Source organism: Mytilus edulis, chromosome 3, assembly GCF_963676685.1.
Source record: "Mytilus edulis chromosome 3, xbMytEdul2.2, whole genome shotgun sequence".
NCBI classification, from domain to species: Eukaryota; Metazoa; Mollusca; class Bivalvia; order Mytilida; family Mytilidae; genus Mytilus; species Mytilus edulis.
The window spans coordinates 26,337,850-26,362,783 of NC_092346.1; the positions used below are offsets into that span (position 1 = coordinate 26,337,850).

At 30.3% G+C, this 24,934-nt stretch overlaps 1 protein-coding gene across 4 annotated transcripts in view; it reads right to left on the reverse strand.

Annotated features, from left to right (window-relative positions):
• The window catches only part of LOC139516106 (uncharacterized), a 76,594-nt gene that overhangs the window by 24,565 nt on the left and 27,095 nt on the right, over positions 1–24,934 (reverse strand). For all 4 annotated transcript variants that reach the window (XM_071305959.1, XM_071305957.1, XM_071305958.1 and 1 more), the window contains 2 exons: positions 24,035–24,165; positions 8,074–8,113 (listed from right to left, as the gene is read on the reverse strand). In XM_071305959.1, coding sequence (XP_071162060.1) covers positions 8,074–8,113; positions 24,035–24,165 — 171 coding nt within the window. The remainder of the gene's footprint in view (positions 1–8,073; positions 8,114–24,034; positions 24,166–24,934) is intronic.

Here is a 24,934-nt window from a genome sequence, read left to right on the forward strand (position 1 = left end):
AAAAATATAAATGCTATCAATGCTCCCTACCCCCAAAAGACTAAACATTACATCTCTGGAGACCACTTACTTGTCATGGGTGTGTTTATTGCATTTTTTTTTAGCATTTGTATAATCCATTGTGAAAATAATATTATAAAATCATATCAGAAAAAAACACAGAACTCTAATAGACAACAAAAACATAGGTACAATTAAATATATGTATTTCACAGAATGCATGCAATTATTGAAGGAAAGCTTAAAGTACTTTTATCTACTGAAATAGATATCATGTTGTTCTACATTCCAATACATTCTAATATCAGCTCTACTTCTATGGATATTAGATTTCATTCACCAAATATATCAAAAGTGCAGGAAGACATGATTTTGTGAAATCGTCTTCAAATGTCAGAGGTAGATTTGTACAGAATTTCTTAAACAAAACAAAAGTAAGAAATAAAAGAGTCAACGTTATGGTCTTGTTTCAAACTACAAATACACAAACTGGTATTTGTAAAAAAACATTTGTTTTTCATAACAGATAGAGTATACAAGGGGAAATTTAAGAACATATTTGTTAAAGTTCACAACAATAGTCAGGGGGGGTCGAGGGGTTCCTATGAGCCCCCCCTTGAAAACAAATAAGCACTATTAAAGTAAACCTTCTGTTTCAATTGTGATTGTTAAAGTTGAGTATAGTTGTTGCAGGAGTCCATGTAACCCCCTTTAGAAATTCCTGGCTAAAGGCCTGTGGTAAATAGGACAGCAGCCAAGCAATGAAATGAAAAATAAATATCCACATGAAAACATGATGCAATTCAAAATTGATATAACTTTATATCCAAAACAAGAAAACATATCCATGGGGTACAAAGCCCAATTAGCACTAACAAATTTCTGTGTACAGAATCCATGAATGCTTGGACAAAACTCAAAACCCTTGTTAATGTAACCAGAACTTCATGGGAAGCTTCCTTAAATTAAAACTTTAAGCAGGTATGAGATGGGGTAATGAATGAACAATTATTATGTAACACAGCCCTGAAACATTCTTTGATTGGCAGGTACTCCAAAGTCAGGAGGAAAGAATCTTGACAGCTCCTAAATTTCTAATTAATTCATGAGCTCAATATTTCCTACTGAAAATATTTGTCCTTAAACTGGACCAATTTGATAATTTTTTTAATCTGCATATAGTTCAGACTTTGCCTGCACCTAAAGAATACTTCAATGTCAAAAAAAAAAGAGAAGGAAACACTTATCTATCCAAGATTAACCTTTTAGAGCACCTACTCCTTTTACGGCCTATTTACCCATAATACACCATTTTGCATTGCACTTGTTCTATTTTCTAGAAAAACTTTTCCTTAACAAACAATTTAATTGTCTACGACCTAATCTCTATATACAGCATAATTAATAAAATAGAAAAATCACAAAACGAATGCACCAACTTTTCTGCTGGCATACAAAATCATAGACTGCTATTGAATAGATATCAAAGAAAAAGAAAGGAATCTAATTAAATCAGCGCTGTACGAATTCGAAGTTGAAAGTAATATTGTCGATTGAGAATGCATCTGCATTGTATGTTGTAATGGGATTATTACAGTACTGACGGGAAAGAAGAATCATATCCACACGTCTCATTCATTATGGGATTAAGTATAAAGTATGTAAAATTTCCTATCAATATATGTACTTTCTGACAATTGCTATTGATTACTTCTCTAAAGTTAATTCCTTTAAATTGAAATAGAAAGTCATTGGCACTGTCTCCAATAGCACTATGCAAAATTACTAACTAGATAAAACCGATTTTTTTTTATCTGCAGGTTTTTCGCATTGTTTTTTTCAATGTGATTTTTCATGGCTTCCTATATACAGGAAGAATTGTGGCGTAATATCCCATTCAATTTAAATTCTTAATTAGTTGACTCGAAAACAACAAAACAAGTCTGTGAACCATCACAGCTAAAACTCAATACTGTCAAGTATCTGCATTGTAACAAGGTTTGAGGGAAGAATGCAAGAACTTAGAGAAGCATTTCCGAATTGAAAGATTAAAAGTGCTAAGGATCATAGCTTTAAAACGCAAAAAGAAGAGTTTCAGACTTAAAAATAGATAAAAAAAAGTTGCTTTTTAATTTGAATAAATTTTATTTTATTTATATTGCAATTGAAAAAGAGTTTTGCTAATTCTACATAGTAAAAAGACCAAAGTTTTGAGAATAAGCACTTGAATAAGTATGTTAAAGAGTAAAATCAAGGATTTCTCCAAAATATGTATAAGCAAATAAAAAAAATCTGGTTACATAGAACTAAATACTATTTTTAATTTCATATGAAGAGCTGTTTTAAAAATATAAGATATTGAAACTGAAACTGATCATAAGGCTGATCTCCTTTAAAGGTGATGTAACCTGCAGCAGGATCTGGTTACCCTTCTGGAGTACCTGAGATCATCCCTGGTTTTTGGTGGGGTTGGTGCTGCTCAGTCTTTTGTTGTATCATATTTTGTGTACTGTTGTTTGTCCTTGTTTTTTCTTCTTCATTTTTTGACATGGTATTGTCCGTTTGTTTAAAACTTATGAGTTTGAATGTCCCTTTGGTATCTTTCGCATTTTTTCCTCTGAAGCAGCTGCTTCACCTTCTAGGCAATTATCTAGCCTCTACCTGATAGAAACAGTGTAAAATCCAAATTAATCTCAACAGTTTTAAGAAAATTAATCAACACATGTACAATTTTTATGTGTCATCGAGTTGTTTTAACATTTAAAATTTAAAAGTGATATAAGACCACTTTTTTTTATTACTTGGTTTACAGGATTCTTCTTAAAAAAGGAAGGTCGAGAAAAAAAATAAAAATAAAAATAATGAAAAAATATAGAGTAGGAGGTTGAAAAAAAATTAAAAATAAAAATTGGAATAAATACTTTTTTTTTAAACCAAAAATGGAGAGAAACAAACAATGACATTACTCTATATAATAGTATTATACTAACCATGTATGCAGATCGTTTCATAATTTGGTATTAATTCTTGCTGTTAAAGTGTTTTAATTTAAATTAAATGTGTTACAAGGAGTCCAATGTCAATGTAGATTGATGAAAGCAATTCCTCATAACACAATACAATCTTATTGAGGAAATACCATATGCGCTGTCATATGCCTTCATATGTGGTTCATGAAAACATGTCCTTTTTAGGCTTTTTATGCTATTTTACACTGCTAAGTATTAGCTTATATCTCGAAGTGTCCTGTGATTATTTTTATTTTAAAATCGTGAAAAACAGGGTCGGCAATTCCGTAAACCAACAAATAAAAAAAAAGTGGCCTAAATGACCAAATGGATATTGACCCACTTTCCTTTGTAATTACTGATGTCTTTAAACATAAGTTTGTCACAGTATGATTTTTAGGTGTTATAATGTCATTTTAATAATTAAGTGAATATTATGACCAAATGTATATTGACCGACTTTCTTTTGTAATTATCGATGTTTTTAAAAATAAGTTTGTCTCAGTATGACATATTGCAAGATTTTTCAGGATAATCCTTCTTATAAATCGAGTGACATCACAATCCTCTATATTTATTGAAAAATGTGATTAGTACTTTAAAGATACTATTTTTCATGGATTTTAAGGGTACTGGTTTACAACAAATGCCAAATTTCCTATTAAGGTGGTACCCAACACTTTCACTAAAATTAATTTGGCTCGTTTAATTTTCATAAAATTTCGAAAAAGTATTTACTATGACCCTTTGACAAAAATATAAAAATTTCAAAATATTTGAACCAACTAATATCAGAAAAATTACACTGGTTATATAGGAGTTTGACAAACATTAATTTTGATCATTGAGATGCTTCATATTCTCTTCACAACACAACGTAATTTAAACGTTTAGCTGATTTTACAGAGTTATCTCCCTGTAGTGTTAGGTACCACCTTAAATTGTATGCAGACTTTGGCAAAACTACGAAATCACATATATCCACAAAAATCCCAGATTCCCAATATCCACCAAAATTAGCACCCATGAAAATGAAATAATCCACAGTATCCTGACTATCAGTACATATGATTGAATTTCATAGACTATAAGCTTTGCACTAAGCACTGCAATGAATTTCCTAAATATACAAGAAAAAAAGTCTGTTTTTATGTTATATAAATTGAAATTACATTTGATTTCCATCAACTTTAAACGTTATGAATTCCTCATTTCGTAAAAAAGTGTGTATTGTTTGTCCGCTCAACAGTCCTTTTATTTGTCAATGCTTTTAAAAAGTTTTCATTTCTATACTTATGGTAATTTAAAATCAAATTAGTCCAACGATTCAGAAAGAGGTTACAAAAATATGAAGGAAAGTTTGGAATCAAAATAGTGCAACTTAGAGAGAGGTTACCAAAAATATGGAAATTTAATGAAAGCTAATTTAAACAAAGCACACATCCAAATTGTTGACAATAGCTCAAAAAGCCCTCTAAACCAGGTGAGCTAAACAAAGCCTTACTTAAATGTCTTATCACATCAACCTATAATTACCCTTTTCTATGTATCCAAGGTAACATGAATAATCATTGTTTGAATTACTACATGTACACCAAAACCGAAGAAAATAACCTTAGCACTAAAATGTCTACCCATCTAAATATAATCCCTCCTAAATGTATTGAAATTAACATGTATAATCATCGTTTGAATTACTACATGTACATGAAATGGGAGAATACAACCTTACCACTAAAATGTTAAATGACTACCCATCTAAATATAATCCTTCCTAAATGTATTGAAATTAACATGTATAATCATCATTTGAGTTACTACATGTACATGAAATGGGAGAAAACAACCTTACTACTAAAATGTAAAATGACTACCCATCTAAATATAATCCTTCCTAAATGTATTGAAATTAACATGTATAATCATCATTTGAGTTACTACATGTACATGAAATGGGAGAAAACAACCTTACCACTAAAATGTAAAATGTCTACCCATCTAAATATATCCCTTCCTAAATGTATTGAAATTAACATGTATAATCATCGTTTGAGTTACTACATGTACATGAAATGGGAGAAAACAACCTTACCACTAAAATGTAAAATGTCTACCCATCTACATATATTTACCTTTGTCAATATATTGAAATATACATGTACGTGTATAATCATTGTTTGATTTGCTATAATATGAAACTGAAGAAAATAAGACAATTATAATCCATACTTAATTCTAGGAGAATGGAAAACATATATTCATATAGATTCTATTACAATTCCTGATATTCATCTTGTGTAGAGTCAAGTAATGACATTATTGAATAGAAAAGTGAAATTATAAAATCAGAAATAATAATTTAAAGCAATAGAATCTCTGCTTCTATAGTAAAACTTAAGGAATATAGTCTAACTATTATATTGTGAAACCTTAATGAATTTGAAATAAGAAAAACAAGAGGTGGAAAACACAAAAGTGACATTCAAAAAGTTGTAGAAAACTGATAACACCATGGCGGAAAAAAAGAAATTAAATGGAAGATGACATACATAGAAAACTACAGATTGAGAACCAAAAGGGTAAGCAGATCCTTGCTCCACATAGGGTCACTAATCATGTTTAGTACAAGCTTTGTGATAAGTCCTTATCTGTGATGTCACACACAAGAGTATGTCTAGCAAATAATGGAAATGGTCAGAACTGGTCTAATAAAACATGAAAAAGACGTAGAGAACAAATATTTTCACGAGATATTGATGACATCAAATTAGCACCTTGTTTTCTGTTGTAATACATGTATCATAGTATCACATCATATAAGGTTACAGAATCAATCTAATTACAAAAAATATACTAAAGCAGGTGTTTATGTGTTAATTTTAAAGGTTGATCTACATTCATTACGCAATACTGCTTTTTTAGCATTCTTTTTTTCTGTTCTGGTTGAAAATTGAGGAAGGCTTAGGTACTTCCTTTCTCCATTCCTTGTTATATTTTCTATTTCAAGGTAATGGTGATCAGGATTCTGGAAAGATATGTTTGCTTTGCCACACCCCTGAACGTTTGTAAAGTCTTAATTTAACAGTTTTTAAAACTGAGGGTGTCAGACTTATGTGATACTGTACTTGTACTTTTTTTCTCGAATTATGTATTTAAAACACGTTCACGGGTATTTATTTTCACGATTTTATGATTATTGCCTTTTCGTTGAAAGGTTTGATTAAGATTCGTGTGTATTTATTTTCGTGATAATAAGCCAACTGTGAAATTCTGAAAATAAGTACACCACGAAAATAAGTACAATTACAGTACTTATGTAACTATAGTCAATTGAATCTTACATTTCAGTATCATTAGTGAAAGTGAATTGTTTATTTGTTATATTCCTAACTGTATCTATGTATTTCATTTATCATTTCTTGACCATTTTAGATGAAATGTTGCAATAAAGGTTACTATAAATAGCCATAAAACTATGATGATGTGGAATTGATAGCCAATTAGACAACTATCCACCTGAGAGACCAAAGGACACTAATTTTAGAAACTATAGGTCATTGTTCTGCCATCAACAATAAGCATTGTCACATTTTCAGTATAAACAAGATCCTGTTAATGTTTGGTGCAGATAAGCCAAATTTCACTTTACTTTATAAAAGACCAAACAAAATTAACAGTGTTATATATCTTATTTGTAATCCTATTTTGATAAATAAATATGAGTCAATTTTTTTTATAACTTTGACAAAAACATGAATCTTAAAGGTCACAGATAGGCTGATAGCGCTTAATTATACTCCATATATGCTTTTCTTGATCAAAACTTCATGTTCCACTCATAGGATAACAAAATAATTACAAAAGCATCACATGGCTGTGTCATTTGATCTTTATCCTACATCTACTTCTAAGGCATATCATAACAAAATAAAAACAAGCCTTAATAACTCTAGAATCATGCCTGTTTTGTCAAAATCTCCATGGGGGATTTGAAGCACAAGAGAACCTTAATATGTCAAAAATATACTTTTGTTTTGAATGAGTATAAAATTGAGAAAGAAAAAGGGGAATGTGTCAAAGAGACAACCATCCAACTAAAGAGCAGAATTTATATATGCGCCTAAAAACCATTTTATGGATTTAGAGTGAAAATATTTCCAGTTTAGTCAACACCTTTGACAAATTTGAACATAACAATAATTAAATGCAAGCGTTATTTCTATTGGAGTTATAATAACAATTAGTATAAATTGTATAATCTATTTGATTTGCCCTCTAACTTCAAACCTTTCAAAAAGGTTAATGCATAAATCTTAACAACCATTGTTCATTGCATAAATTGAAATGTAATTTTTAGGTCTATAGCTATATTTCATATACCTCTACTTCAGACTTTCAAAAAATTTAATGCATAAATCTTAACAACCATTGTTCATTGCATAATTGAAATGTAATTTTTACGTCTATAGCTATATTTCATATACCTCTACTTCAAACTTTTCAAAAAGGTTAATGCATAAATCTTAACAACCATTGTTTATTGCATAAATTGAAATGTAATTTTTACGTCTATAGCTATATTTCATATACAGCTCTACTTCAGATTTTCAAAAAATTTAATGCATAAATCTTAACAATCATTGTGCATTGCCTAAAACTTGAAAAGTAATTTATACATCTTTAGGTTTATTTCATTAAGTGTAGTTCTCCTATTGATATGCCATATTAAATAACACCCAAGTAATTAAATCTGGTCACGTATGGTAATACGAGAGAGGAGTATTCAGAGAGAAAAAATCTATACCTTTTTGTTGTTTTCGTCTTATAGTTATGGCTTAATTAAAACTGAAGTAAAACCTGTTTTTACTGAAGCGACCATAAATGGAAGCAATGACGTTTTTATTTTAAATTATTTAATGACCTGCATGAGATATAAATGCTTTTTTTTTTATGTTTAAAAGACAGCTGTTCCTTTTTTACAATTCCTTCAACAATTTTCAAAAATATTTTATAAATGTTCTGTTAAAAGTAAAATGTTGTGTGTTAAAAGAAAATAAAGACCTACCTTGTATCGAATCTTCATCTTTATTATCTCTAGGAGTACCCTGTAAATACAGAGAAATTATCATGTCAATAAATCAAGGAGAAAAAAATCCCAAATCAATAGTATAAAATAACAGAGCGTAAACCTACCATTAAATGGCAGCAGAATTTTTTCATCAACCATGAATTAAATCTTTGCATTTAAATTTTCATTGACACAAATTCTCCGTTAAAATAGTAACGCTATATTCCCAGTTGGTGACGATAAGGACGGTCTTCAAACAAGTGATGGTTAATTGCAATTTCCTCTATCGTATTCCTTACATCTCAATTCTGTTGACCGAGCAGTTCATTAACTGGTTAATGTCACAGATCCATTTCACTCGTAACGAAATGAGCGACAATACTATAACAAGAAGATTATAACGCCTTTCTCACACTGTCCACCAGGTTTCACATTTGTATCCAAATCGGATTAAACACAATTATCTCCTAAATGGTAGTCAGATATTTCTTTGTACGGCAGTGCATCGTAATTTAAGAACTGATAGGACACAATAGAGAAGAGCTCAATATGATGAAACTTTTATGAATTGGCTTTTTGTTTAGAGTATGAAGGAAGAATAATATAAAAAGATTATCAATATTTCTCAATCACTGTTTTCGTTGTTTTATAATCTGTACTCTATATTTCGATAGTTATAAAAACACCCCCATTCCTCATGTACATTATATGAGTTATTTTTGTATTTTAGAATTAATTAAATATTTCTATAAACTGAAAGAAATTAAAATCATAAAACCAAGATTGCTATGGCCCAAACATTATATTTACCTTCATTTGTATAACATAATGTCTAATTGTACTTGTTTAACTCTTTTATAAGTATATATCAAGCATCAAGTGTTGGTGGATATATTTTAAGAAGAACGCCTTCTTACTTTTAAATAAGTTAAAAATACATAGCTATACATAAATGTAATTTCCTTCCTAACTACAAATCAGGTACGAGATATTATCTAGAATCCACTGTGAAAAAGTGGGAAAACTCATTTAATTACCAGGCTTATTTCATATATGTCAAATTCATCAGTTTTGATAGAAACAGTGAAGATGGAAAGCCAAATTAATTATGAAGTCGATGAGCATTGCATGATAATAAAAATAATCCAAAATTTTTGCCAAATAAATCTGACTTTCGATATCTTTAAAATTATTGCAGCTTTTTGTTAACAGTGAATTTTGAATTATTGCAGCTTTTTATTTACATGTAAATTTTGAATATTGCAACTTTTTATTAACAGTTACAAATAAGTTTTGAATTATTGAAATTTTTTATAACAGTAAATTTTGATTTTGAATATTGCAATTTTATCAACAGTAAAAGTACACAATGAGAGAACATCATCAGCCCAGTATTCAGTGCTGTGCTCATAATCAAGAAATATCATTACTCTCAAGGATATAAATCTACAAGCAGTTGCAAGCCAACCATGTGGTTTTAAACCTCACCAAAGATAACAAACAGCATGGCTTATGATTTAATATGCTGCATACAAGTATGTCTATACAAAGACTCAATTACCGGTATGTACTTCGTTAAAAAAAGCCCAAACCTCCAAAAAAAAATTATTAACAGTTTTAACATTTACAGCAAATGACCTTATCATTGTCATAAAGACAGCATTATGAGCACTTAAATACTTGGCTGGAGATACCCACGATAACTTAACATCAACCAGTTGACATCAACCTAAGTAGTTTTTAAATTTCAACATAAATACCAGAACCTTATAAGACAACTTATGACATACAAAATATTGTTTTCTCTTTTCTACCTTTCCAGAAACACATCTTTCAAGGCTATATCACCTAACATTCAAGACCCTCAGATCCCTCGTGGGTAGTCAAGGTCTTTTAAAAAACAAACTTATTGTAAATGTTATCTTATTACTAGACATATATTTTGTCCTTGTGCAATTCATTACACACAAGACAATTGGCATTAAAAGTGGACTCAAAACATGACACAAAAACATAACAAACAATTTCTTAGAATATTTTCTTATTCAAAATAATCTTAGAGGAGCCTGATGGGTTATTTTTGTTCTTTGAGATTGGCACATTTTTGCTATGGTGATACGTTTTTCGACAGATTTTTTTTTTTTATATTTTCGTGATCTGTGATCATGGAAATTTATTTTCTGTGAATTGTGATTGACAAAAAACTTGTGAATTGTGATGAGACCCCCCCTCCATGAGGCCCCTCATCATAAGGATGTTGACCAGCTTAAACCTATCCAATCATTTGCTACTAGATTTAAATGGTTGTCCCTTAGCATCTAAAATTAAAATGTCAATGCATGACTCATGAGAAATGTTTATACCTTTTAAGGTCAATATAACTTATGTTATACATATATCTAGTGCTCTTTGCTCATTTGTATAACACCATAAAATGCTCCTTCTATTCTACATAAAACTATAAAACCTGCTTTTATTGCAATCTTTTATGCAGGTAATGGCTTCCGTAGTTCATTCATTACAACCATTATCAGATATTGAACTTTAAGGATACTAAACCTAAATGAGATTTTCAAATGCAATCATAATTTACCATGGAAAATGGAGACGATATAGGATTTAAATTTTTCTTAAACAAATATACCTTCTAAAATGTATAGGCAATGTTGATAGCAGGATTTGTAAAATGTTTTACCTTATTCTTTTATCCCATTGCATAATTTTACAGCAAAAATAATTCTAATATCTTAACTAATTGACTTGCATCTTGTTTTCCAAATTCAAGATTTATCAAGTTAATTTTATCTAAAAAAAAATCCTCATAATTCACCTTATTCCTTTATCAAGGATTCCATTGCAAACTTCACAACAGAAATAATTCTTATATTTTAACTGATTGTCTTGCATCTTGTTTTCCAAATTCAAAATTTATCAAGCTATTTAAAAAAAATATTTTTATAATCTTTCATAACTGCTTTGAAACAGTTTGATACAATTAACAGTAACAACAAAATGTAATAGATTTCCTTAAATTTCAACCTTGAAAATTTAGGTCTCAACACCAGAATTTTTGTTTAGTGTAGCATAACTATAGATAAGCAATAAAATGAAAATAAAATTGACGATCTACAAATTTACAAGTCAATTGTCGTAAGAAAATGAAGAAATGAATTATTTCTGCTGTCATTCAGTTAGGTTATATTTGGTTCAGTTATAAAAGATGAACTAATAAAAAAGTCCTTTCAGAGTTCACAGTAAGGTCAAATAAAGAAAAAATTAAATCACAAATAGCTAATATTAATAGATTTCTTAACAATCAATGTAGTCTGCCTTTCAGGGATACACTACAGATTTAATTAATTACAGGTTTATGAATAAAGTTCAATTAGTAAGGGGGAAATAACTCTGTAATAATCAACGGAGGAAAAGAGGTAGTTGACACATTTTCACGTTTACTAATAAGGCATGTAATTTCAACTGAATTTTAGACAGAAGTTATGTTTTAACACAAATTAATTTCGTTAAAAGACATGTCAGTAACTAACAATCAATCAATCTGTCATTCGACACACATGCAGTGATTGAAAAGAAAGGGTATGGAATATCAATATATATATATCTCTAAACACAAGGCAACTGAACAGTACTTTTAGTGCCAGGCTCACATTTCTTATGTTCAGGACAATAGGATAAAAAATTAAATTAAGTGAATTCTAAACAAACAACCTTAATCTACCATGTCTCAAAAAATCAAACTACCATCCTCTAACTGGCCTTCAAAAATAATAATGACAAATAATATAATTTTCTGCTAGATCAAAATGTGCTTGTGGATTAAAAAAATCTGTTTGTGGTTTTGAAAGGGTAATAACTCTGATAAATAGTCCATTGATTGTTTTGGTCATCTCATTTATATGGTACGTCTAGCCTGGCCAGTGGGTGTTAATTCTTTGTTCTGAACAATCTCTCAGACTGTTTCATGATAAAAAAAAGTCAATATTATAGGCAAAAACATAAAAATTAGCCAAAAACATCATTAAAGATCAATTGGGCCTATAAGAATTAGTCGATTGATGTTTTCAGCCATATTGGCTTTTTTTGTATTTCAGTTATTATAGGGTCTGTGTTGCTAAATCTTTAGTTTTCTATGTTGTGTTTTATGTACTGCTGTTTGTCTTTTGTTCTTGTTCTTTTTTTTTGCCATAACTTTTTCAGTTTATTTCAACTTCTTGGTTTGAATGTCCCTTTGGTATCATTTGCTGCTCTTTTATTGCTGATCAATTTTGCTTTTTAATTATAGATTCCAAGACAAAAGACAGAAAACTTTAAAAAATGCATCTAGGAGCAATAACTCCTACAAGGAGTTAATTGAAGGTTAGCCATATTGGTATTTTTGTTGATTTTGTAATGCTAGCCAACTAATTTTGTTATTAACAGATTCTTCCTACATTCTATTATTTAATTAGAAATAATCTACTAGTATTTCTTGTGATTGGGTTCCTGTTCTTTTGTATTATTTTGGGTGCTGCATGTTTTTATAACATTATTAATTTTGCCATGGTTTATGCCATCTTTATTCCACTTTTTTATTTTATCATTTTATATTCCGAAAAGCTCCATCCAGCCACAAATAGATCTAAAACCATGTACAGAAGTGGACTCTTTAAACTCTATATATATATTTGGGGATATTGCCCTATTGTTCCATCAATACAGCTTAACTCTTCCTATTTTAATATCTGTTTAGAGAGGAATTCATCAAATGGAAACTCAAATATAAGTTTCTGTTAATAGATCAGATGTTATTTTTTAAAGTGTCTTATAATAAACCTTTATTCTTAGATTCACAGCAGAGGCCATTCACATGCTAATTTTTATTCTTGGAAATGATCTATTAATTCTTTTTTGCAGATGTTATTTTGAAAATTAATAATCAGGATTTAAGATGGATCACTTGAGTAAGACTTATTTAACGAATAACATTCTTTAATAGATTCTATTTACAACAACAAAAAATCTGCAAAGATATTAAGGATTGAGCTTTTGAATTTGCCTTTTGACTTTCCATTTTAGATTTTCTTTGGCATTCAATATTTTTATTATTTTTTACTTTTTACAAGAAAATTAGATCTTGTATTGCTGTTGGTTAGTTTTGTTGTATACATTCTATTCTTATCTTTTCTACTTTGTCAAGATAATCAGCAAGAATGCTAAACTTGATAAAACAAAAAACAAAAAATTAAGGCCAATAACTCTTAATGGAAATTTTTGTGGTAATAAAGTAAGTATAAATTATATATCTTGATATATTGAGGTTTTGTTCCCCCCCCTTTTTTTTTTATCTATATCTTATTTCATTCTTTCATTTATGTTCTATTTTAAACCATGGTGGCCATTCAAAGTGATTGGCAACAAAAAACACAAACTTTATTATACTCGAAACACTAGCAAAGTTTTGGTTAAAATGGTCCTATGATTTCAGGAGAATTTTTTTTTAAAAAGTTTACTACAAATGACAGACACCAAATGATGCCATGAGTATCAGGCCAGGATAGTGCAAAGAGATGGCTGTATTAAAACAAAAAATAAAAGAAGAAGAAATACTACTCTTGCTATTATCTCCCTTCATCAAGGTGGAGACAAAAAAATAATATAAATATAAAATACTACTATATAGCCATATAAAACAAACCTACACTAAAGGCAAATAAACTAAAAAGATGTGAATAAAATTGAGAATGGAAATAGGGAATGTGTCAAAGAGACAACAACCCGACCATAGAGCAGACAACAGCCGAAGGCCACCAATGGGTCTTCAATGCAGTGAGAAGCTCCCACACCCGGAGGCGTCCTTCAGCTGGCCCCTAAACAAACATTTCTAAACACTCAAAATACTGTATCACAAATAATTATAAAAAAAAATCCTTTTCATTAACAAAACATACAGAGGAAATTATATGTTATTGGGATGAACACTATACCATATCTTCATTTTTCAATCAACTGGTCACTTTTATCCTGATTGTTATAAGAGCTATGGTAAAATTACAAGAGCAGTGAATTTGAATATAAAGGCAAACAGTTCTCATTTCATCATGAATAATAAATACAATATTGTAAACTAAATTCTTGCAATTATTTTAAATTAAAATTTGAGATTTTTCAAGAGATTTTATTGAAAAAATAATGCACAGAAAACAGCTTGACTGTTTTGATTTTCTGGGTACTTTTCTTAGTAGAGTTAAGTTTTTTTGCTTTAATTTCCAAACATATTTGAGGCATTACCTTATTCAAAACAGTATAAATAGTAGTAACAATAAAGATCAGTTGCACAAACATATAGATATGGTATGGTAGTTCCCAAAACAAAAATAATGTGTTATTTATAAAAATAATCAGTTTTGTGCTATGGTAATGGAGGAACAAAAATAAAATATCTAAATAAACAAAAACAAATCAACATGGCCCAAAAATAAGAATAAGTAGTTATTTCTAAATTATTCAGTTTTGTGCTATGGTAATTGAGGAACAAAAATATAATATCTAATAAATAAAAAAGTCAACATGTTATTAAAACATAAAAGGAATATATAATAGAATGTTACAATCCTAAAATACCTGAATATCTAGTTGTGAAGGTCGATAAAAAAGTCCTTGACCCTGAAGGTGGAAACAATATCTATTTGGTTAAATTTTTATATACCCATACTATAATATTATGCAGGATGAACAAAATTGATGTTCAAAATTAAATCATGCTTTCAGAAATATTATAAATATTGAACTAGTTAGTATAAACATATATTAGGTAAAACGAAGGAAAACATATGAAAACAACAAATTTTCCTTCTTTTTGATCATGAGTTACTAAATATCTCTTCCCTCTGTGTGCCAATGAGACAACTGACTCCATCCAAGTCACAACATATAAAAAGTTAACAATTATAGGTCATAGTATGGTCTTCAACACAGAGTCTTGGCTCACAATGGAACAGCAATCTATATAAAAGGGTCCCAAAATGTCTCTCACAGGCAAACAACCCATAATTGTAAAATAAAAAGAACACAAACAAATATTCTGCTTTATCGAAACAAAACGAGCAACAAACCCTGCAACAACATGCTTTAACATACTTGCTTAAGCTTTAAGCTTGCATGCTAAAAACCTTAATTTGCTTGTGTAAACCTCATGTAATTTGTGATCATGTCACCCTTAGTAAGCTGATGATTATACAGAAAAACTAGAGGCTCTAAAGAGCCTGTGTCGCTCACCTTGGTCTATGTGAATATTAAACACAGGAAGCAGATGGATTCATGACAAAATTGTGTTTTGGTGATGGTGATGTGTTTGTACATCTTACTTTACTGAACATTCTTGATGCTTACAATTATCTCTATCTATAATGAACTTGGCCCAGTAGTTTCAGTAGAAAATGTTAGTTAAAATTTACAAATTTTATGGAAATTGTTAAAAATTGACTATAAAAGACAAAAACCGCATTTTACCCCTATGTTCTATTTTTAGCCATGGCGGCCATCTTAGTAGCTTGACCGGGTCACCGGACACATTTTTTAAACTAGATACCCCAATGATGATTGTGGCCAAGTTTGGTAAAATTTGGCCAGGTAGTTTCAGAGGAGAAGATTTTTGTAAAAGTTAACGACGCCGGACGCCGACGGACACCGCCGGACGCCGGACGCAAAGTGATGGGAAAAGCTCACTTGGCCCTTTGGGCCAGGTGAGCTAAAAATTAAGACGGAACTGACTTAAATTGCAAGAAGATTGGCAAACATCTTCATGGTTCCAGTTGTAAAAGTAAAGAACATTTAATGTTTTAATAACTTTATTGAAAAGCACTTTACGCCCATATGGGCCAATGGCTTAAAACATTATACATAATATACAGTTTACATATATAAAACATTGAAAATAAACAATGCAGACACTTCAACTATAATCCTTGTCTTTCTTTAAACCAATATATATATATATATAGCGAAAGCTCTTTTTATGAGAGCCCAGGTGGTCGTGCAGTCTAGCGGGACGGCTGCAGTGCAGGCGATTTGGTGTCACGATATCACAGTAGCATGGGTTCGAATCCTGGCGAGGGAAGAACCAAAAATTTGCGAAAGCAAATTTACAGATCTAACATTGTTGGGTTGATGTTTGGACGAGTTGTATATATACATTACATTATGTACACAGCCATGTATCACCATCATTGATGGCGATCCCATGGATACATCTGTTGTAGAGTTGTCACTGACTCAGACGTACTTATATATATATAAGAGATTCAAATTATATCAAGGACTCCCTGCCCTCAGTCTTAGTACACAACAACTAAACTATGTTATTGCAAAATGCTCTCTGTAGATAATTTTCATGTTCAAGTAAAATAATTAAGAAAGACCTTTTCAAATTTACCATTAACATTATTTATTTCCATTCCAAAAACAATGTTTGACCTTTTGATCACACCCACTATAATAATGTCTGATGTTTGAAATCTCAAATATCATCAAACAAAAGAAAACTTCCTGCCAACCAATAAAGTACAATAAACTTCATTCTAAAATCTGTTTATTGTGGGTTGACATCTTTCTGTGGAGACATCATATTAGGCTTTTACGCATTAGGAGTTTGAACTCCTTAGAAATACATATAACATATATATTTGATCTGGTAATTGTACTATAAAAATTGAATCAAACAAGATAATAATTTGTGAGTTAATAATGATTAAAAGTCCCAGATACTGAACTCAGAAACCCAAAATATGAATAGCTGGAGCATTGAAGAGAAGGTCACAGTCAGATGACCTCTGCCAAACTTATGTATAACCCTGATAATAATTTAAGTTTAACCCCTCCATATTCTGTATGTATTGTGTCTGTCTCAAATCATGCAGAAGCCTGTAATTCAGTCGTTGTGGTCTATTGCTGTGGTCCAAGGACCATAACTCTGCACAAAATCATTAAATTGGAACAAAATTCAAACTTGATCTGTAATTGTCATAACACTATAAACCATTATTGTTTTTCATTCATTTTTTTGTACATTAATTAGGCCGTTAGTTTTCTTGTTTGAATGGTTTTATATTTGTGATTCGGGGCCTTTTATAGCATACTATGTGGTATGGGCTTTACTCATTGTTGAAGGTCGTACTTATAGCTGTTAATTTTTGAGTCATTTTGTCTGTTGTGGAGAGTTGTCTCATTGGCAATCATACCACATCTTCATTTTTATAAACAAACAAATGAAGGAAGAAAATAAAGACCATAAAGATTGTACACAAACTATTTTTCATATTTCTTTCAATTGATAAAATAAAATGCTTTGAAAAACTAATTCATTCTATGAGAAATTATGGTATTTCAAACAAAAAGTAACAAACTAAAATTACACAGAAGAATGCCAAATCCTATAATATTCAAAAAGGTGGAAATAAATTGTATTTTCACAGGTCATCTTATGCCTAAAATTTGTTTTGCATCTATAGACCCGCTACACTAATCACTTTGATATTTTTATTCATTGTTATTTTTAAAAAAAAAAGCAAACAAGAAACCAAATTTTATAAAGTATAAACCTTGGCTTAGTTTCTCTTGTTCAAAAATCCATAATGAAACTGTTCTATAGTTTATGCCAAGTCATCATTTTTTAATACATCATATATTTTTTAACCTTATTTGCTCATAATCATCATGTTGATGAGGGAATACAATATATAATATTTCAATATATGAACAATGAGAAGACATCATTAGTTACCTTGATGGAGGGATTATAAACAAGACATATCGCATTATTGATTTTTACATAAGAAAACTTTTTTTTTAGATGTATTTCCTGATGCTGTGCAAATTCATTAATCAGACTTCATCAAGCTTTATTTTTTCTACAATTTAGAATTGGATGGTACTGTGAATTATGCAAATCTGAAGAAACCTTGCAAAAGTAAGATGGAAAACAAAATCAAATATTAAGTCGTAACTTTGATGTTAAGCCTGTTGACTTTACTGACAGGGAAAATGCTGAGAAATGTTTTCATGCATGCAAATTAGTTTCTCAGAAAAGAAAAACCTTCTAGTTTATACGACCAAATACTTTAATTAGGTACCAGTGAGTTGAAACTGATCATTCCTGGCAGATAAATAAACATAGGCGATCAAGCCCCCCCCCCCCCCTCCTTTTTGTGAGAAAATTTCATTGATTATATAGGGAATCACTGAAGTATGTCTGGAGCAGGCCATCTCTTAGGGCAGTCAGTGGGCCCCTTTTGATAATGTCTGGATCAGCTACTGATAAATATCAGTTCCAGGTAGGCAGTGTTACCATACTGGCATGCTTTTTGTAGTATTCCAGTCCAAAAATTACATAATTATACTGGAACTAATGTTGTAACTCCCTAAGGGAAAGTTTACTAGAGGAGGTTTGGTATCTGACTCTGTTTTGGACCCTTTTTCATTTTTAGTATCACATATATTTTGTGGTCTCTTAGAGTACCTAAAGGTTATTCCAGAATCAAACTTAATGTATGCAATGTGTTTCATATGGTTTCTTTTAATTATGTTCCAGGTATATGCACTCAATTTCTTGTGTTTTTGTTTTTGTTTGTGAGTTTTAGTTTGGTGTTCACTGATTTACACATTGAAAGGTAAACAAACTGTTGTAACATATGCATACTCTAATTTTTCACACAAAAACTGGCAAAAAAATCATTTCAATAAATAACAATAACACTTTAAAGCGAGTTCATTCACTACAAGAAGATATTTGGTCACCAAGACAACATTTCAACACAATAATAAACATGTCAATGTGCAAGTCAGCAAACTTGTCAATACTTTTCAAATGTTTTTGTAAAATTGGGTGTTATCGGCAAATCTTTGATTGTTTCTTTTAAATTTTCATTCACAAACTTTACAAATACACATCAATTTTGAGCATGACCAGTATATTGTATAGCCCTTGTTGTTTTGCGCTTTTTCCCCCTAAAATAGCCTTTTTGTTAAGTTTTGTTGTGTTGTTATTTTGATTGTTATCTATATAAACCTTAATTTGTTTCATCCACCAAACTTGTTTTTAAATGTTGATTTCAAATTTACAGGTAGCAGAGAGGACAATCCGGTTATTGCCGAAAACTTAGGAAGCATCATTTTTGGGGGGTTGAGGAAGAAAAACATTTGGTAGGAGAACTGGGGCAATACTAGTGAATTAAGATAGAAAAATTCATTTTAGGCATTTTTAATCATTATAAAGATAGTTTTCACAATACAAATATTGGTACTTAAGAAACAAATGAATTGATTGATTGATTTTTGATGTTAAACACCTGTTTTGGTAATGTTGCCTATTTTGAGGCTTCCAGTTTTTTTGATGGTGGAGAAGCCTTGATATAGCATGGAGAAAACAAATAAATGGAAGTGAGTGTTTTATTATTATTTGCTTAAAATGGCATTTTTGTGTTTAAGTTCAGATCATCATAAAACTTGCACTGAGTATTAAGCTCAGCGAAGGAAAAATAGGGGGGATGTCGATACTGTATAAACTGATTTTGAATAGGGTTGTTTGTACAATATATCTGGTGAAAATATTGAAAACTATAAGAACTGTAAACTTCAAACATGAAATCAATTTTAAGAATGAAATCAAACAGAATAGACTAAGTGAAATTTTATGTAATTTCAAACATTACATTAATCAATGTCAAGAGTTTTTTTATTTTAATTTTATAAATAAGTTTTCATCAATAATGTCAGGGTTATTTACATGTACAAAGAAAACAGATCATTAACTTTCACTTTTCAATTGATGGATTGCATCAGTTAACATAGTTTTCCAAAGATCCTATTTTAAAAGTGAAGATCTCAAATAAAATTTCAGTTTTAAAATTTGATAAAGACTTTGATTAAGATTTATTTCATTTTCAATAAACGAAAACATTTTATGATTTCACATTTCAAAACCTTGTTATATTTACAAAACTATCTGAAAAAGTTATTTAGAAAAATCATCAATATAAAAAAGAAAAAAAAATTAACTGTCACCAAAAATTATATTTCTGAAAAAGAATAATAAAATACATTTGTAAAAGGGAACTCATTTTGGAAATTTCTAAAAATTTAGCAACTATTACTTGCATTAAAGACTAAAACAATTTCAGAACTTTTATATATCATGCAGTTATGCAGTGGTAAAATATCAAAATACATGTATGACCCGTATGTGAGAAACATTCCACCTAAAATAGTGATATAGGCTGTTAAATTTTTCTTATATTCTAGTGGTATATTTTAATTCTGGGTTGCTTGAGGTTCATTAAAATCATTTTAAATATCATATCATCAAAAACTAATGCCCCCATACAAGTCTTTTTGGTGAATAACATCAATATAAAATAGTGTAAAAATAAGTATAGTTGCATGCAGATTGGCATAACTTTATAAAAAAAAAGAAGAAAAAAAAAAAAAAAGAGAAGAGAAAGCTAAGAGTATAGTCAATATCTATAAACAAATATTTTCCTTAACATTGATATCAGGTCAATTTTTACTCCTTGTATCTTTGAAGATAGACAATAATATCCTGTTTAAATTTATGAAAATTGTATATAATCAATTGATATAAGAAGATGTTGTATTTAAGTGCCAATGAGAAACTCCATCCAAGTCACAATTTGTAAAAGTAAACCATTATAGGTCAAAGTATGGTCTTCAATATGGAGCCTTGGTTCACACTGAACAGCAAGCTATAAAAGGCCTAAAAAATTACTAGTGTAAAAACATTCAAACAGGAAAACCAAGTGTCTAATCTATATAAACTAGAGGCTCTAAAAAGCCTGTGTCGCTCACCTTGGTCTTGTGTATTGTAAACAATGGACATGGATAAATTCATGACATAATTGTGTTTTGGTGATAGTGATGTGTTTGTAGATCTTACTTTACTGAACATTCTTGTTGCTACAATTATCTCTGTCTATAATGAACTTGGCCCAGTAATTACAGTGGAAAATATTTTCTAAAAATTTACAAAAATTTATGAAAAATGTTAAAAATAAACTATAAAGGGCAATAACTCCTTAAGGGGTCAATTGACTATTTTGGTCATGAAACTTATTTGTAGATCTTATTTTGCTGAACGTTATTGCTGTATACAGTTTATCTCTATCTATAATAATATTCAAGATAATAACAAAAAACGGCAAAATTTCCTTAAAATTACCAATTCAGGGGCAGCAACCCAACAACAGGTTGTCCGATTCATCTGAAAATGTCAGGACAGATAGATGTTGACCTGATAAACACTTTTACCGCATGTCAGATTTCCTCTAAATGCTTTGGTTTTTGAGTTATAAGCCAAAAACTGCATTTTACCCCTATGTTCTATTTTTAGCCATGGTGGCCATCTTGGTTGGTTGGCCGGGTGATGCCACACATTTTTAAACTAGATACCCCAATGATGATTGTGGCCAAGTTTGGTTTAATTTGGACCAGTAGTTTCAAAGGAGAAGATTTTTATAAAAGTTAACGACGACGAACTAAGGACGACGACGGATGACGACAACGACGGACGACGAACGCCAAGTGATGGGAAAAGCTCACTTGGCCCTTTGGGCCAGGTGAGCTAAAAAGGAGAAACAAGACACCCTTATGAACTAAACGACAACCACTGAACATCAGGTTCCTGACTTAAGACAGGGGCAAACAAATGCAGCAGGTTTAAACATTTTAAAATGTACCAACCTTCACCCTTACCTGAAACAATAGTGTAACATCACATTTTAGTTTACAATGTACTATTTTGCAGACTGTTGTTTGTGATACTCAGCACATGTTTGCTAAAGATCAATGAATCAGAAACTAACAAAAAAAGAAAGAAAAAAGAAAGAAAGAGAAAAAAATATGTATAAATGTAGGTCATCAACAACTGACAGGTGTCTATGCAATATGAGATGATCTAGTCTAGAACTTTTTTACGGAGAATATCAGAGTGAAAACAAAGTCCCCCAAATGACTAAACAGTATTTAGATAAAACCCCTAAAGGAAGTTCCTGATTTGGGACAATTTTATTCCAAAAATTGAAATATGACTTGAAAAAAAACAGAGGTTTTTGTTTTTTGGATGCGTTTGATCAAAGGGTGTATGCCTTCTAATAAACCCTGGATCCTCCAATGGAAACCAATCAAATTATAAATAATCCACCTTCTGGCTACATAAATAGCTATTGATGTATCCTATTTATCATGTTTAGTTACTGGAAATAGACCTAACAAGGAAACAAGCATGAAAATAGATCAGATTCACCACCTCGACAGTTTGTATAAAACCTGCTTTCATATATACAGTCTAATTGGTTATAGCATGAAACAGATATTGTATGTTATTATTGTCATCACATTGTAATTAATACTTATAGATTATTCTTCAGCCTACTTGGTTCAGAGGCATGTAAAAACCCTTATTATAAATGTTATATGTCTCTGACTTGTTACCAGTGAGCACAGAGCAAATAACAACTGATTTTGTTATCAATACGGTTTTAGCAGTCCATTTTATGTACATGTTGAATAGCAGAGATAAAGCTATTCTAAAGTATGATGACCATTTTTAAAGAAAAAAATGTTGTCAATTTTGTTTAAAACTTTCTAATGAAATAAAATTGTAAAATATATTCTATATTCATTCCCAATCTCAATAACACTACACAGCCTGCTGGTTGGCTCTCTCTTCTTAGCAAGTGCCAATCAAAATACAGAACTTGTTACTTGTTTTACTGGTAATTGTACCATGCAAGAGTTTATTTAGGCCCTCCATTATGAAGAGGGTCTTAATAATACCTTTACCTAAACAATATTGATGTAATTTCTGGTAAAATCAAAATTTAAGGTGGTACCCAACACTTTCACTAAAATTAATTTGGCTCGTTTAATTTTCATAAATGTACACTGGTTATATAGCAATTTGACAAACACCAATTTTGATCATTGAGAAGCTTAATATTCCTTTTACAACACAACGTAATTAAAACGTTTAGCTGACTTTACAGAGTTATCTCCCTGTTATGTTAGGTACGACCTTAAATCACTACTTGCAAGATTAGTGAACACCTGTATATAAAGTTTGCTTATAAACATGATATATAAAAAAAAAAACATATAAATAAAATCTTATTCACAGTTAAACAGTAATTTTACATATTAAAACAATGTATTAAAGAAAAAATTGCATATACTCTGAAACTAAAAACTGACCATGTAACATCAAAATGCAATTAGAACACAAAAGGAGCATACCAAGTGCCAGACCTAAAACCATTAATGGCATGCTGTAAAGGAAGGACAAACAGTGAATATTGCAATTGTGACTAAGACACAAGTCAAAATTTCATGCAGATACATTTTCTAAGAGTGATCTCCTCTTTACCCTGTGTTTTCCCTTTAACCACCTGACACACATTTCATGCCAATAAACACAACTCACTTTTAAAATAAAGATGAATGTGAACGAAGCCTTTTCCTCTCCATTAACTACAAATATGTTAACAGTGGTTCAAGAAATATATCAACATTAATCTCATAATATAACACTTTAAAATATAGGTTAACATGTTTTAATTCTAAAGCTGTAAATTTCATATAAACCTAGAACGAAAAACATGTGCTGCAATCATATATCACTCCAAAATTTTGGGAAAGCAACCATATTGTTTTTGGAAGAGCCAAATAGCCTTGGTTTATAATAAGAGCCACATTTTGGGCATTACAAATATATTGTACTATCCAATCAAAGTTGCTGTTACACTGGAGTTTTTAAAAAATCCTAACCTTCTTACTATATATGGAATTGCAGCTACATTTTTTGAGATAACCTGAGTAATGACTATGTTTAATAAATAATGAAACATGATAACCTCTTCTTATATATATGTAGCTTTTATATATAGTAACAACTTACATGCAATTTTCCATGGAGTCTAAAATCTGTTTCACTCCAGGCTGACCTAGTTTTGATTCCACGAGACAGAGCACCAGCACCTTGAGCTGCCATTATTTTGGAACCAGTTCCATTCAAAGACTGGAACTGATCTGTAAATAAAACAGAAATTCTTTATCTTTAAAGTTAGGTATACCATATTCTATGGGGTCATATGGACTAGAAGAGCTTTCGAGTTTTGGACAGAAAAGTCCATTTCAATGTTTGTCAGGATTAAGAGCAACAACTTTATGTACTTTAAAGGCAAATTTATTACTATTTTGAAAAAAAATCTTTCATCTAGCCTAATTTAATAATATAATTCCTCAATAAGCACATCAGAAGTTCAACATTGACGTCACCATACGAAATTTAAGATTTTAAAAATTGAGATAGATTATCTATCATAAGTAGGATTAATGTTAAGCTTGTCAACTTTCATTATACAACATTTCCGTTATTTAAGGATTAACCTATTACGAGGCCTTGGAAGTTATAAATTATCCCTCACTAGTCAAATATAGGTTGTTTTATCATGTAGGAAATTAGATATCTCAGCAGAAAATGGTTATTTTCTTGAGAAGGCCTGTCTAGATTGTGTCTGGAAAGGGCAATAAGTCTTTATTGTTTCAAAATCTAAAACCTTGGTTTTGGTTTGTAGTAATGTCAGATAACTGGTTTTGATATTGTACTTTATGACTCATTGCAGTCACATGGCATCACATTTATACATACATATTGCTAAACATAAACATTACAGATTGAACTTTAGAATAGATATATACAGTATGCAATTTACTAGCAACAGTATAAGAATTCTGAGCATGTGTTTTTTCATTGAATAGGCAGATGATAGAATAGAGAACGGAATGTGTCAAAGAC